Here is a 16992-nt window from a genome sequence, read left to right on the forward strand (position 1 = left end):
GACTGAGGTCTCTTCTCTCTGTTGTTACTTTGAGAATAATTGTTCTTGTCTCAACTCCAGAAACATTTCTAGTGCAAGGTCTTAAGCAGAATGATAAATAATTTCCTTTCTAGAACTAGGAAGTTGGGTTGTCAGTTTATAACTTGTAAACAGCCAAGTTGCCCCTATATCTGACTGGGTTATTCAGTAATCCTTAGTCCCAAGGTTACTGAGGTTGTGGAGGAGGGAGATAAAGTGACACCTCCTGCTTACAAAGCAGTAAGGGGTCATGGAGTGTGGCTTGACCTAGTAATGTCTTGGCATTTGCCTAGTTTTCTTAGGGAAGAACCCATTGGGTCCTAGACAAACTTCCCACTATTCTTGGCAGCCCTGGAGGAGCCTGCTGGTCCATGGTTGTCTACATTCTGGATTCTTCTTTTCCTTGACAGTCTTTGGGAAGCCTGCTTTCTGAGTCAAAATAGAAGTGAAACTTATGGGGGCTTCAGTTTGTTAGAGGGAGTGAGCCAGCTATATTTCTGTGAGTTAAAAAGCCAGTCTAACAGCCAGTGGCCATATCCTGACCCAGCTTTCATTCCTTACCTCCAGCCTGACCAAGACTTCCTTCCTTCCATGATCATGCTTCATCTTCAGTATCTTGACTTCTCTCCCTTCCAGTGGCCTGACTTTAAGAGGCAGAAAGCTGGAATGGGAAGAGAATTGAACACATGGTCAGGAGATCTGGATTCTTAGCTTGGCTTTGCAGTGAACTTGCTGTGTGAGCCTAATTCAAGTCATTTTACTCCCTGGGACTTAGTTTCCATATTCATAAATGAGGGAATTGAATTACCTTATTTTCATGGTTCCTTCTAGCTTTAAACTTTCTCAGTTCCTAGGAGAGACCAACCATGAGACCAGACAGGAAGTCTTAAGGAACAGAAAGCGAATGTAGGAGACCCAGTTACAAAGTATGTGTAATCACGAGGCTTTTGGTCATATGGCAAGTTGTCTTGGATGTCAGGTTCTATAGTGGGGGTGGCAGGTGGCAGGATTGTAGGGTTATAGATTTAGAGCTAGAAAGGGGCTTAGAGGTTATACCCCGAAAGGTGAAGTGACTTGTTGAAGATCTAGAGGTATGCTGGTAAATGTTTAACGACTGTCTCTTTTGGGGGAAAAATGAACAAATAGTCTACATTATTAACATTTTATCCATTGCTTTCTAAAATTTAGAGGGTCAACAATGAAAAAATAGCTTTTACTATTTCCAAGGTATAAACAGTCACACTGAAAATTTAACAATCAACTCCATTTTGAGCTGGCACCTTTACCCCACTGCTAACGTTACACAGTCAGTGGCAAAAGCAGAATTTTAACCCAAATGCTCTAGGATACCTGTATACTCCTCTAATCCTGTCCCTGGGATTGCTTTTAGGGGAGGATCTCACTTGTGAGTGGTCTGTAACACTTGGTTTTGACTCTATCTAATGGTTGTAATAACCATTACTACCAGCTATACCATTACTAATAACCATTACTACCAGCTATAAACCCCACAATCAAGGTTTTGCTTTAGGTGGGGTTGAGGTGATGAATCAGTCAGTCAACAATGATTATAAACTTAATTGTCAAAAGTATCCATCTTGGCTCTTTGTCCCCAGGAGAAGAGGGGTAGTGATGTCCATAGTACTGGGAATGGAAACTAGGAAGCTGTCTCTTACATAGTTGGAAAGAAATCTTTATATCCTCCTTTTCACACTAGTCATCTTAGCACCCAGCAACTCAGAACTCTTGAGCTCAGGAGATCCTTCAGTCTCTGCCTGTAGAAGCAGGAATTATAGACTTATGCCATCATGCCCACCCAAATACATTTTAAAGGTTAATAGATATCCCTCAGAGGGAGTCAAAAGATAACAAGAAAGTCAGTACCTTGACATAATTTATTGATTTCCTTTTTCATCTTTTTTCTTCTACCTGTCTTACTCAAGAGTCTGTGTGGAAGTTGAGGTAAGAAATGTTAGCAAGCACAAGGCCAGAATTCTGATGGAAAGGTGAGGGACATAGAAGGAATTATAATGTAGTGTAGAGAAAATAAAGAATGACACAAAAATTTGAGATTACTCATTAGGGAAACTGGTTTCTTATCCAAGCTCAGTCATTAGCTAGTTGTGTGACATTGCATGAGCTACCTATTCTTTGGATTTCAGTTTCCTCATCTGTAAAATGGTAGAATTAAACTGTATGACTGTTAAGATCTCTTTCAATTTCAGATCCTGTAATCTATTGTCTATTAGTGCAGGTAAAAATCTAATGTATACCCTCAGAAACTAGCTGTGGTGAAGAAGTACTTAGTAAAAGTTTCTTAAATGATGCAAAAAGGAAATGTTGGGTTGATATTGACTAAAATGTGTAGATGGAATAAAAATAAATTATAAACCTCAAAAAAAAAAAAAAAAAGAAATCTTTCTGGCCTCCTACGAGAGATTGATATAGAAGAGAATGCTAAGGCTTCTTAAACAATGCTGAATGAAAGAGCAGTCTTTCTGTCCTGAAGTCGTGCCATATGGAACTGGACACCAACATTCACTGGGTTATCTGTGCTAGAGCCTTAGATCACTCTGTTTAGAGCTAGGGGAGAAGTGAAGGATGTCATGTAATGGGAAATATGGAGGGAGAGAGAGTCCAAAATCTATACCAAGGAGGAAATAATCCTAGTGAATGGAGATGCAGCCAAAGAAGGTGGAGGAGGAACTAGTATCTAGTTTTCCCTACAATGTAGGAACAGCAGAAATCATATCAGGGCTGAACCTAGTAGTATTTTATTTTGCATATATCTAGTATACTCTTGTACTATTGCATAATACAATTGCCTCCTTTGTGTTTTTTTGTCTGTGCTTGTGCTGCAAGCTCCATGAAGGCCTTAGGTAAATTTTTGTCTTCCCTGGTACGTGGTTGTAATACATGTTTATTAATAGATGATAATAGACACTAAAGACTCCCAGTGTAGCTTGTATTGGAGGAGCAATAGCTCAGCAATAGGGATGTACCAAAAGTGGGCAAAGGCTGTGCAAGAAATGCACCATTCTCATGAAAAGAACTCAAACACAGAGTGGGTAGAGAAAGGTGATTTATTTAACATGTCTGGAGACATGGGTGCTTTCACAAAGAGCATTCACATAGTACAGAAGCAAAACTCCCCCTAAATAGTGTCAATGTAGTTGGACCTCCCCTCAGAGTCAGGATTGGTCCAGATTCTCCTGGGTTACAATCTTTCTGACACTCCTATTACATGCATGTTTCCCCTCCCAGATCATGGGATCCGTGTTCAGAAAATGGAGGGATAATTTTATGTGGGGTGTGTCAGTTAATATTAATAAGGCTCATTAAGCAAATACACCTTGATCCTAGTGGCTTTTACTTTAAATACCCTTTTGTTAAGTCCTCAATTCTTAAGCCCCTTTTCTTCGGGTCAGAGTCCATAGCTAAAGTATGTAGTCCCAACTCCCTCTTTGGATGGTTGGTCATTAAGCAGATCGTGGTGGGTTAGCACCCACGTGGGGAGGGGGGCTGTTTTTTTCACTATTTGCTGTGGAAGCAGAACAATGAAATTCCTTTCTCATAGGCTCCTTCTCTAGAAGGATACAGGTGAGTCCAGGCTCAGCTCAGGGTCAACAGATCAAACTTAGGGGAAATGAATATAATTTGTCTGTTTTGAAGCACTCCTAGGTAAAAGGTTAGCCAGGCCCAACTGAGCTGACATGATAAGCTTCTGCACAGTTTAATGGAAAGAACACAGATTCTGGAGCCTGGTTCATATTTACCTCTCGTACTTACTTGTCTGACCTTGGGCAAGTCACTTAACATCTCTGTTATCATACGATGATATATTTAGAGCTGGTAGGACCCCCAAGGCTCATTGAGTCTAACCTCATTTTGTGTAGACATGGGCCTCAGTTTCCTTCTTTGTAAAATGAAGGGGGTTGGACTAGACTCTGCTGAAGTCCCTTTTAGATCTACTCTGATGAAGCTAAGATAATATTAAGGAATAGTCCTATACTGGCCTCCTATACTTGAACAAGCCCCTCCATCTCCCACCTCTGGGTAATTTCACTGGCTACCTCTCTCCTTCCTTTCTGCCTCCCGGCTTCCCTGGCTTTCTTCCAGTCCCAGCTAAAATCCCACCTTCCACAGGAAGCAATCCTTGATGTCCTTTAATTCCTGTGCCTTCCCGATATTGATTATTTCCTATTATCCTGCACATAGCTTGTTTGTCTGTAGTCGTTTGCATATTGTCTCCCATTAGACTGTGAGCTCCTTAAGAGCAGGTACTGTTCTTTAACTTTCTTTATATCCCCAGTGCTTAGCACAGTGTCTGGCACATTGTAGGCGCTTAATAAATATATATTGACTGAATGATTGTGCATTTGCATAGCATTTTAATGCTTTTTCCTTTTGAGACTATGTAACTTTATCTCAAACAAACTGGAAGGTGCAGTAGCCCCTCATAGCCTAACCTCACTGCTAATTGACCTGAAAGCTTTGATTTGCTCTGTTTCCAACTTGGGCTGGTTTGGTCCCCCTTTAAGCAGCCTGATGGTTCCTCCCCAGTTCTACTCTTGTAGGGTCACCACTTTGGTGCTAAACTTAGTGCAGACACCCAATTGGCTTTATTTACCCTATTGCAACTCAGAATTCCTGAGTTCAAGTAAATGATCTACCAGCTTTTGTCTCCCTCAGGAACACGGATTATAGGCATGATTACCATAACCATCTATTTTAACTTTTAAAAATATTTTCACATAGGGTATAATCTCTCATTTGATTCTTACATTATCAACTATAACAATGAGAAGTGAGGCTTGTCTAAGAGCTCACATGTAGTGAGCAAACAGCAGTTCTCTCTTCAAGATCTTTTGACCCCCTTATGTACTTTTTCCACTAGACTGCATTTTCGCTTTGCCTATATGTCCCATTAAGGAATCCAGGCTGGTTATCCCATTCAGATTTCCTTTGCGAGACCAGCTTGGACTTTGGAGGAAGGTGAACAGGAGGCAGTATGAGTCCTTCCCTTGGACTTTTGGAGTGGGGGCACCATTGTCATTCTAGTAATTGATGAGGTGCCATTTGGTGGGGGTTCAGAACATTTTGTCAGTTCAATTCATCAAATATTTTGAAGTGCCTGCCTACTGTTATGAAAGATACTTCATTTGTCTCTTCACTTTACCTTTTAATTGACTATCCCCTAAGCCTGGAATTCTCTCCCTCCTCATCCCTGACCTTTGGCTCCCTTCAATTTTCAGCTAAAATCCCATCTTCTAAAGGAAGTCTTTCCCAGTCCTTCATGTTAGTGCTTTCCCTCTGAGAAGCATGCTTCACCATCAATGTTCTGGAACTGTGATTGGTCATTGAATAACTCAGAATCTTTAAGTTGTTTGAAGCAGTTTTCTTCTATATTACTGTAGTCATATAAATCATTCTCCTGATTCTACTTACTTCACTATTTCTCAATTCATGGAAATCCTCCCATGGTTCTCTGAGTTTCCCATTCATCATTTCATATGATACAGTAATACTCCATTACATTCATATAACATAATTTGTTTAGCCATTCTCCCAATTGATGGGCATCTACTTTGTTTTCAGATCTTTTCTACGACAAAAAGTGCTGTTAAAGATATTTTTGTGCATGTGGGTCCTTTCCCTGTATCTTTGATCTCTTTGGTGGTAATAGGCCTATCAGGGATATTGCTAATTCAAAAGGTATACACAATTTCAATTCCTTATATTTTAGAAATGAGACATTTATCAGAGAAGCTTGTTGCAAAGATTTTTTTCCCTTAATTAACTATTTCCCATCTAATTTTAGTTGCCTTGGATTTGTTTGTCTAGGTCTACTTTTTGAAGGATATTAATAAACTGGAGCATGTCCAGAGTAGGGCAGCTAGGATGTTGAAAGGCCTTGAGCCCATGTTCTATAAGAATCAGTTAAATGAACTTGGGACTTTTACCCATGAGAAGAGACCATGTCAAGTATTTGAAGTTTGTGGCAAAGGGATTAGAAATTCAATCAGTGAACATTTACATGTCAGGCACTTTGTTTTCTGGATACAAAGAATAACCAGAAATAGTCCCCACCCTCAAGGAATGTATATTATAATGGAGGTGGGGTAGGGTGGAAAAGAACAGCAAATGAATAACTAGATACATAAAGTATACAGAATGAATATCTGGAAGGTAATCTTAGAAGGAAAGGCACTAGTTGCTTGAGGGAACCAGGAAAGACTTCCTGTAGAAGCTGGCATTCTAAAGAAAGTCAAGAGAAACTGCCTCAATCCAGTTTTGCCTGGTCAAGGTTAGACTTGAGGGTGCCTAATATCAGTGGAAGCACACACTAATGATCATTGCTATCACAAAATGAAACCTTATAAAATATTGCTTGTTTATGCAATACTCAAGTAAGGGAAGAAAGACCTTGGTGACTGGGAGTGTGATGTTGCCATGAAGTTAGGGGGAAAGGCAGGTTTTTTGTGTGTGGGGGGGGAGGAGGAAGATAAAATGTTCAGTTTTGGTCCCACTGAATTTGAGGTGCCAGAATTATATATAGGTAGAAATGATAGTTAATAACCCACGTTATAGAGTTTACCAAGTGCTTTCTTCACAATAACCCCATGGGTAGGTATTACAAGAATGATTATCTTCATTTTATAGCAGAAGAAATTAGGTTCAAACAGGTAAGTACCTTGCCCATGGTCACACAACTACTGAGTGCTGGAGGCAAGATTCAAACCCAAATCATTTCAGCTTCTAAGTCCAGAGATTTTCCCATCATGTCAAAAAGTTTTCCAAGGATTTCCTCCCCCTCCTTAGATTCTTAAGGTAGTTTTGGTCATGACCTTTGCTCTCCTTGGCCCCTCTTTTTAACCTAGATTGGGTTCCTTGGGGCTGAGCTTCTATCATCTCCTCCCCCTCCTCAGTGCACACTAATTGCATATGCTGGGGACTGTACTGGGAGACCTCCATACAAAGAGGCTGCCCACTCAGAGTATAAAAGTGTATTCTTACCCTGCAGGGGCTTATAATTGAGTGGAGAATAGAAAGATGCTCATGTAGGTATTTGAGAAATGCCAAATGAATGAAACTGACAATACGTGCTATTGGAACTTCAGAGGAGGAAAGGATTGCTGAGGGAAAGCTTCATGGAGAACGTGGTCTTAAAGAAAGGGTAGTATAACAAGGAGAGTAGAGGGGAGAACAGACTAGGAAGGTCAAGGCCCAGAGACAAAAATGTACAGACCTCATTGGGAAACAAAGCAGATAGTTTAGTTGGGGAAGGAGGAATGGGTGTCTGTCGTGTACAAGAGTAATAGAAGATGAGGCTGGAGAGTTAGGTAGTAGTCGATTTGGAGATCTTTCAATACTTGGCTAAGGACCTTGGACTTCATCCTATGGCAATAAAAATAATAACACTAATAATGGTGATGATAACATTTCTAATATTATTACAATTGCTTTAAAGTAAAAGTATTTCCCTCCTAATTTTCCGGATGCGGAAACTGAAGTGTAGAGATGTTAAGTGACTTGCATGATTGATTGCTTAGTGAAGAACCATTTAAAATTGTTTTGTTTTGGGGATGGTTATTTGTACACAGTAGTATATTATAAATACTTTGACCATGGTGTACCAGATGGTTTGAAAGGGGTAAGACTGGAGCCTGGAACACCAATTAGGAGACTCTCTTAGGATTAGTTTAGATTAGTGACTGATACAGAGTAAGTACTGAATAAATGCTTTGTCTGTCTATGTAGTATAAGCTTGAAATAATGAAGGTCTGGCACCCCAAACAGTAATACAGACTTTTTTGAGATACCTTTTTCCTTCCTTCAAGGTGGGAGTGTGTTACTTCTGATGCCACTGGGGAAAATGAGCCCTGTTGCAAGGGTCTCCTATGGTTGGGTTCACCCCTTAGGGTTAAAACTTAGGGGTTCTCTCCTGTTTTCATATAATTATAAAAAGAAATCTCAAGGGGACATCTCTTTCCTCTCATACTTTACTCACTTCAGAGAAGGCTTTTTATAAAGCTTGTTGTACTTCTTCTTCCCTCCCGGGTATGGTTGATGTTCTCCTTCTCTTGGGGACAGTGTTCCTTTTTGGGAGCAGCTTGTCTACTGCTTCTCCTCTGCCCTCCTATGGATCTCTCCCTGCCAGGAAAGCAGATAATGACAGACCCAAGGAGCTTAATTCCACTCCTCCAGACCCCACCATAGGGCAGGAGAGTGACTGTGGAAACTCTGAGCAGATTTCTTACTATCCCCAGCCAGTAACCCCAATTCGGAGAATATAGGGCTATGTGAGGTACATGAGCCACAGATGGAAAGAGGAAAAGTTTTTGAAGGCAAGGCAAAGGTAGACTGGGTTGGGATTAGGCAGGACTCTAGTACTTTCCTGTATTTTATCCATTCCAGGACCCTCTCCCCCTTTGAGCCTCAGTTTCCTGAGAACTCTTGAATAGAGGAAAAGAGTAAGGAAACAACATAATATAGTAGAAAGAGTGCTGAATTTCTGAGGCTTTGAGTTAAATCCCAGCTCCGCCACTTATTACCTATGTGACCTTGGGTAATTCACTTAACCAAATGACTAGGTTAAAAAGTTAACCTCTGAGGTCCCTTCTAGCTATAGAGCCATAAACCAAAAAAAGTGGATGCCCCTGTAGTTACAGAAAAGCACAGCTGGAGAGTATAGTGTACATTTTTGGTTGGGATAGAGGGTTAGGATGCAGGGAAATTTGGTACATAGGTTCAGGAAATAGTCTGGCCCAGAAAATAATCTCAACCAAAGGGTATAAGGGGAAGAAGATGAGTATTAGTGTTGGTGAGAACAGCCCAAGTTCTGTTATAGTATATCTTATAGCTGGGAGAAATTCATTCTATCTTCATGTCTGGAGGGGAGTCTTCCCTTGACATATTGGGACTCTTCCTCCTTTATCCCCAGGACTAGGATACAAAATGGCCCCAAATCTACTTTTCTAAACTGCTCCCATAAAAGTGAACCCAAGTTCTTTCCTCTCTTTTAAAGAAAGAAAAAGAGACAACTGAAGGGAGGTAAAGGATGGGCAGAAAGGATTTTTGGTCTATGGTGATAATGAGTCAGCCCAGCTGAGAGGTATTATATAATTTGGGGTTGGAGCAGTAGGTGGGAGCCTTTATTGGCTATTACCATCCTCCTCCTCCTGCCTAACTCTTGAGTCCCACTTCTGGAGATAGGAATAAACATTCTCTCTTCTTATCTTTTTGAGTTCCAGCTCAGTATTCCTAGATCTTCTGATTTGCTTCTGTGAATTTCTAGGCCAAGTTGTTCTTTACTGAGCTCTTTCTGAGGAACCATGTTGCAAACCCTAGGATATGGCTGGGGGATAGAGTTGTATATATCATGATTCCTGGCCCTGTGGATTCTGGTGGATTGGTGCTGCCAACTACAACTGCTTCCTGTTGACTAAGATACCTATTCCATTTTTTACAGGTACCGGGGTCTTATTCTGCTACTCACATTTCTCATTTATACGTGTTACCACATGTCTAGGAAGCCAATCAGTGTTGTCAAGGTGAGGCCATGGAAAAGCCAGGGTAAGGAGTAGAGTGACTTGAGAGAGGAAGCAGTCCTATGCTGGGAATACCCTTGACTGGCAGGATGTACTCCCAGAGCCCTGAAAGACAAGTTCTTACACATTCTCAGGCATCTGGCATGTTTTTTGTCCTCCCAGTCTGCTTGAGAAGGGCAGTGGCTCCCCCCACTTCACCCTAGGTCCCCTTTTGCATAGCTCCCCTTGCTTCACTTTTCACAAGCATATACTTTGCATGAGGTGTCAGCCAGAGGTGTAGGCACAAGAGACCAGGAAGCTTTGTGAGGCTTTGGGAGCCGGGAGGGGCAGTGTGGTTTTTTTTTTTTTGGGGGGGGGGGGGGGTTTGTTTTGTTTTGGTCTCTAAATCAAGTAAAGGCATTTATTGGGATAACACTCATACCCCAAGCAGTCTCCTCTACCCCTTAAGAGAGATGTAGCTTAAGTGGGGAGAGCTCCTTAAGAACAACAGCCCCCTCAAGGGAGATGCCTACTTAAGGGGGATCCTCTGTTAAGGGGGAAGTCCACAGGGGAGGCTACGGATTCTTACAGAGCAAAACCTGCTACAGATGGGGAGATGAGGTAATCAGGGACTTGAGGCAAGGGGGTGGGGTTAGTTCAGACTTTTGTGCATATTTAGGCACATCAGCCCATTGGGCAGTATGTTTTCAATGGGAGTTAGGCTAAAGAATCTGACTGGGTGGGATTAGTTCTTGGAGATGAAGGAGTCTCAGTGTTTAGTTACTGGGCCTCTCAATCAGTGAGGATGATTCTCACATTAACCCTTTGCTTCCTCAGAGTCAGCTGCATCGAAACTGTTCAGAGCTAGAAAATCCCAACAACTCCAACAGCACCACATGGTGTAACTGGGCTCCATTTGGTAAGAGTCTGGTTGAATTTTTCTGCTCTCTACCCTTAATACTTTCCCAGCTCTGCCGTGAGTAAGAGGAGTGGATGGGGGTTGTGATAACTCATGGAAAGCTGACCCCCTGGGAAGGGAAAGGGGTGAGATTTAGTGCTTTATCTGGTACCTATCCAATATACTTGTCAAGTAATATGTTATTATATATCTGTCTTTGTGTCTTATCCCTCTATTAAGTGTTAAGAGGACAGGGATTTGTCTTAACTTTGTGTATTTCCCAACATCTACCACTGTGTGTTTTATGGATGTGTGTAGTATGGATTGTTCAAGTCTCCAATGATTGCTTGCCATATCTTATTATGTTTTCCCAATCCTCATCCTTTTTGACCTTTCTGCAGCATAATACTATTGCTCTCTCTTCTCTGGGTTATGATATTCCTCTTTCTTGGTTTTTTTCCTACCTCTATGACTACTCAGTTTCCTTTGCTGGCTTATCACCCACAATATGCCCCCTAATTGTGGGTGCTCTGGGCCCTCTTTTCATCTCTTATTATGTTTTCTTAGCAACCTCACCAGCTTATGGAGATTTACTTACTATCTCCTATGCTCTTTACTCTTAAGACCAATAACCAGGTCTAATCTTTCTCCTGATCTCTAGTCTTGCATCACCGGACATTTCTGATTGGATGTCTTGCAGCTATCTAAAAATCAGATTATTCAAAACAATACTCATTCTCTTTCCCTTAAGACCTCCCATTCCCTGCTATTTTTGTCAAAATCACCACCATCCTTCTCATCTTCTAAATTTTCACCTCAGTGTCATCCATATACCTCACCTCTACTCCTACATAGCCACTCATTTACCAAATTTTTGACATATATCACCTCTTTGCTCACAAAGCCACCCCAGTGGAAAAACATCAGTTGCTTGTGGGTAGGCCAAGCCAATATAATACAAATGACAATTCTACCTAAAATAATTTATTTATTTAGTGCCATACCAATTAAACTATCAGATAATTGTTTTCTAGAGATGGAGAAGATAATATCAAAATTCATCTGGAAGAACAAGAGGTCCAGAATAACAAGGGGACTAATGAAAAGAAATGCTAGGGGAGGTGGCCTAGCTCTACCAGATCTCAAATTGTATTATCAAGCAGCAATTATCAAAACCTGTTGATATTGACTAAGAAACATAAGGGTAAACAAGTGAAATAGGCTAGGTACTCGACACAGTAGGCAATGAATATAGTAATCTAGTGTTTGATAAACCCAAGGACCTCAGTTTCTGGGATAAGAACTCATTGTTCGACAAAAATTGCTGAGAAAACTGGATAACAGTATGGTGGAAACTAGGCATGGACCAATGTCTGACACTGTACACAAGAATAAAGTCCAATTGGGTATATGATCTAGGTATAAAGATCGATATTATGGACAAATTGGTGGAGGAAGGAATAGTGTATTTATCAGATTCATGGAGCAGGGAAGAATTTTTGACTGAAGAAGAGATAGAAAGCATTATGAAGTGCAAGAGAATAATTTTGATTACATTAAATTGAAAAGTTTTTGCACAACCAAATCCAATGCAACCAAGATTTGGAGGGATGCAGAAAGCTGGGAAAGAATTTTTGCAGCTAGTGTCTGTGATAAAGACCTCCTTTCTAGAATATATAGAGAACTGAGTCAAATGTACAAAAATACAAGTCATTCACGAATTGATAAATGGTCAAAGGATATGAACAGGCAGTTTTCAGAGGAAGAAATTAAAGGTATCTATAGTCATATGAAAAAATGCTCTAAATCACTATTGATCAGAGAGATGCAAATCAAAACAACTCTGAGGTACCACATCACACCTATCAGGTTGGGAAACATGACAGAACAGGAAGATGATAAATGTTGGAGAGGATGTGGGAGAGTTGGAACACTAATTCATTGTTGGTGGAACTGTGAGCTTATCCAACCATTCTGGAGAGCAATTTGGATCTATGCCCAAAGGGCTACAAAAATATGCATACCCTTTGACCCAGCAATATCACTTCTAGGACTGTATCCCCAAGAGATCATAAAAATGGGAAAGGGTCCCACATGTACAAAAATATTTATAGTAGCACTCTTTGTGGTGGCCAAAACCTGGAAATCAAGGGGATGCCCATCAACTGGGGAATGACTGAATAAATTATGGTATATGACTGTAACAGAATACTATTGCACTATAAGAAATGATGAACAGGAAGACTTCAGAGAGGCCTGGAAAGACTTATATGATCTGATGCTGAGTGAAAGGAGCAGAACCAGGAGAACTTTGTGCACAGCAACGATCACAGTGTGTGAGAGTTTTTTCTGGTAGACTTGGAACTTCATTGCAATGCAAGGACTTAAAAAAATTCCCAATGATCTTTTAAGGCAAAATGCCTTCAACATCCAGAGAAAGAACTATGGAGTTCAATTGCAGAATGTAGCAGATCATTTTCTTTTGTATTACATTTTGGTTTGTTATATGATTTCTCCCATTCATTTTAATTCTTCTATACAGCATGACTATGGTGAAAATGTATTTAATAGGAATGTATGTGTAGAACCTATAAAAAATTGTATGCTGTCAGACAGGGAGGAGGAAGGTGGGGGGAGGGAGGGGAAAAAATCTAAGTTATATGGTAGTGATTGTAGAACACTGAAAATAAATAAAATTAGTAAAACAAACAAACAAACAAAAAACCAAAGCCACCCCATCACCTCTTACCTGAATTACCTTAAACCCTCATCACCTCTTACCTGAACTACCACAGTAGTCTTCTGGTTGGTCTGCTGGCCTCAGGTACCATCTCTGTCCAATCCATCCTTCACACAATTGTTTTTGTAAAGGGCAGGCATGACCATGTCACTTCCCTACTCAATAAACTCCAGTGATTCCCTATTTGCACCAGGATCAAATATAAATTCCTCTATTTGGCATTTAAAGCCCTTCACAACCTCCTGACTTACCTTTATAAAGTATTCCTTGCTGTGTGAACACTGCAGTGCAGCTAAATTGAATTCCTAGCTATTCCTCCTTCAAGTTACTTCATTTTCCATCTCTGCACCTATACCCATGACTGAAGTGCATACCCTCCTCACCATCATTTCTCAGAATTGCTAATTTTCTTCAAGGCTCAGCTGAAGTGCCACTTTCTACAGGAGACTTTTTCTGCCCCTTTCTTCCTCTAGCTACTAGTGCTTTCTTTTCAAAATCACCTTGTATCCATTCTCTCTCTCTGTGCATCTTTGTCTCTCAGTATAGAATGTAAGTTCCTTGAAGGCAGAGATTTAAGTCTTTGCCTAGACCTATATGTATCTGGCATATACACTTAATAAGTGTTTGATTAATAACTATCTGGTGGTGACTGGGGGAGTTGAGAGGTTGCCCATCCTGAGGCAGTCTGATTGAGAAGGCATATTTTTCATTTGTTTGCAGATCAGGACAACTACAAGGAACTGCTGGGGGGTGTAGACGATGCTTTTCTGATTGCCTATGCTGTTGGCATGTTCATCAGGTATTGAGGGAGAGACAGAGCCATCCCTAGCATAGAATAAATTGGGATAATTTTTCTTGAGTTAAGTATCTTTGTCAGTTCTAGTGCATTTATTTAAGGATGCAACAGGAAAATGGGAAAGGAGGTGACTCAGCTAATGAAGAGACCAAATACGTACAAATCAACCCTTTAACATTCCTCACAGACAAAATCCCCTAGACATAAGGCTCTTCTTTACTTTCTCACCACTGGCTGCCTATTTATAACTTGTTTTCCCTTCCAAGGCTGCCTTTGATCAATAATTTTTAATCTTTAGGCAAACAGGTGGAGGTGTCCCTTTGCCACCTGAGGCTGTCCCCTTTCTGACTTCTCCTTTACGGATTGCCCTTGAGTAATCATTTTTTACCTGGATACATATGTTGAGGGGAGCCCTTTTGTTACGACCTAGACTTCCAAAATCCTTACCTTAATGGTAGGTGGAATTGGGGAGGAGACCAGGTATGAGGAGTGGGCTGGGTGTCAGGTATGGGCTATGACTGGAATATTTTTTGAGATTAAATGATTCATTTTCTTCAGTGGAATTTTTGGGGAGAGACTTCCCCTCCGCTATTACCTGTTTGCTGGGATGCTGCTGAGTGGAATTTTTACTGCACTGTTTGGCCTGGGTTATTATTGGAACATCCACCAACTGTGGTACTATGTGTTCGTCCAGGTACAGGTTCCCTTTTTCAGATTTATTTTCCTGCCCCAATTCTTCCTCCATACCTGTTCCCATTCCTCTAAACCCAACCTGTCTTCTCTGCTCTTTCATCATTAGTTGGGAGGATATGGAAACAGAAGGGCATTGTGTTTTGTTTTCTTTGTTTTTTAGCTCTGTGAAAGCTCTGTGTATGGTCTTTGAGCAGTATGGGCAGAATTCCTTTCCCAACTTTTTGTTCCCCTCCCTGCTTTTCACCTCCAGATCCTTGAAGTTACTCTGTGCTCATCATACATTTCCTTAACTGTTCTCTTCCTGCAGATCTTTAATGGACTGGCACAGACCACAGGCTGGCCATCGGTGGTGACCTGTGTTGGTAACTGGTTTGGGAAGGGAAAGTGAGTATAGGCCTGGGGGAGGGGAGATGGGAAATGGGAATGGGAATTGGAGGGTGCTTAGAAGAAGAGAGAGAGACTACCCAAAACTGGGTATGGATTTCACTGGTGAAGGATAGTGGTGTAACTGCATTTGGGACTCCAGGATAGGGGACTGAATAGAGAGAGAACTCATCTGGAAGGTGCTAAGATATCTCAATTCTCTTCCTATCTGAACAGGTGACAGGTCAATTCCCTTCCTTGCTTATGGCCTCAGTTGCACCTTTGGTGCTTTGAGCTCATCAGATGAAATTCTTAATTAGCTGCTTGACTTAGGGCTAGGCTGCTAACCTTTCTACCTCCTTTCTCCTCCTCCACCTTCTTGCTTCTGTCTCTAGGCGTGGATTTATCATGGGTATCTGGAACTCCCACACATCTGTGGGCAACATACTGGGCTCCCTGATTGCAGGTATCTGGGTGGATTCAGCTTGGGGCCTGTCCTTCATCGTGCCTGGTATTGTCATCGCTGTCATGGGCATCATCAGCTTCTTCTTCCTGGTTGAGTGTGAGTGGAGAACTAACTCCTGGGTCTTCTCCTTTCCCAGGATTCTCTAATGAGCATCACACTAAATTTTTGTTTTTCTAGTCTGAAGATCTTTCTGTACCTAAGGGGCTGAGAAAAAGAGATGATTGATGTTAACTTACATTTGTGAAGCACTTTAAAATTTATAGTGTTTTCCTCATAGCCATCCTGTGAGGTACATAGTATGCCAGCATTATCTCAGTTTTGTAGATGATAAAACCCGAGACTTGAAAAAGTCATTTGTCATTGGTCATATAACAAACCATCGACAGAGACAAGATTTGAAATTGAGGTGTCTGCTTTAAATTCATCATCATTGTGAGAATCAGATGAGACAATGGATATATAAAGCACTCTGCAAACGTTTAAGTGCTAGATTTTAAGATGTAGCAGCTGGCAATGTTTTTCTTTATGGGGCTTTTTAAAAAAAATAGTACTTTCACATTCAGTATTTCATCTGATTCTTGTAAGTAGTCTTGTGACATAGATAGGGAAGTTAGTATCATCTCTACTTTACAGGTAAGAAATTGATACCAAAAGCTGAAATGGTTTACTTAACGTCATACAACCATCTAGAGACAATTGGGATTAGAATCCAGGTCTCCTACCTCTTGGGCAGCTGGGTGGTACAGTGGATAAAGCATGGGGTCTGGAATCAGGCAGACCTGAATTCAGATCCAGCCTCAGACTCTTACTAGGCGTCGGACCCTGGATAACCCTGTTTGCCTCAGTTTTCTTATCTGTAAAATGAGCTGGAGAAGGAAATGGCAAACCACTCTAGAATCTTTGCTAAATGGAGTTACAAAGAGTTGGACCGGACTGAAAAGACTGAACAACTCCTGCCTCCCAATACACTCTTCCTTTTCTTTTAGTTTCACTGTTTTTCTTTTCCTCCTCCTTATAACTAAGGTGTTAAGTCCCCGAATTCTGACTGATTTGAGCTGTCTAGTAAGGAATGAAGGGATCAGGATGTTCAGGAATGATAGGGCCTGGCCTTCTGTGACTGATCCCCACTTTTTCTTTCAGACCCTGAAGATGTGAATTGTACCCCACCTCAGCACCATGTGAGTATGAACCCTCTCAGAAAAGGCTGAAAGGTGACCCTACTCTCCTCATTCCTTTCTAATTTTGGTTTCCAGAGATTTAGTTGCTAGAAGCAGCAGGCTAGTAGGAAGGAGATGTTGGGAAACCAGCCAGTTACTAAACAGACCTGACTGATCCCTACCTCTCACTTCCTACTTCACATTTTACCACCTAAATCTCCATCAGAGCCAGAGCCAGCCATAGCTGATCAGTGAATTCTATAGGAGGGTCTATGTATAACCATGAATTTAAGCCTCTGACTCTAGGGCCTATTCCTTTCAGTCAGGGATG

General features: G+C 41.1%; 1 protein-coding gene across 4 annotated transcripts in view; it reads left to right on the forward strand.

The window, feature by feature from the left end:
• Positions 1–16992, forward strand: part of LOC140505469 (glucose-6-phosphate exchanger SLC37A2-like) — a 37232-nt gene that overhangs the window by 13536 nt on the left and 6704 nt on the right. For all 4 annotated transcript variants that reach the window (XM_072611479.1, XM_072611478.1, XM_072611480.1 and 1 more), the window contains 7 exons: positions 9491–9572; positions 10386–10467; positions 13907–13985; positions 14541–14676; positions 14983–15059; positions 15434–15600; positions 16645–16682. In XM_072611479.1, coding sequence (XP_072467580.1) covers positions 9491–9572; positions 10386–10467; positions 13907–13985; positions 14541–14676; positions 14983–15059; positions 15434–15600; positions 16645–16682 — 661 coding nt within the window. The remainder of the gene's footprint in view (positions 1–9490; positions 9573–10385; positions 10468–13906; positions 13986–14540; positions 14677–14982; positions 15060–15433; positions 15601–16644; positions 16683–16992) is intronic.

The sequence above is a fragment of the Notamacropus eugenii genome, chromosome 5, assembly GCF_028372415.1.
Source record: "Notamacropus eugenii isolate mMacEug1 chromosome 5, mMacEug1.pri_v2, whole genome shotgun sequence".
Taxonomy (NCBI): domain Eukaryota; kingdom Metazoa; phylum Chordata; class Mammalia; order Diprotodontia; family Macropodidae; genus Notamacropus; species Notamacropus eugenii.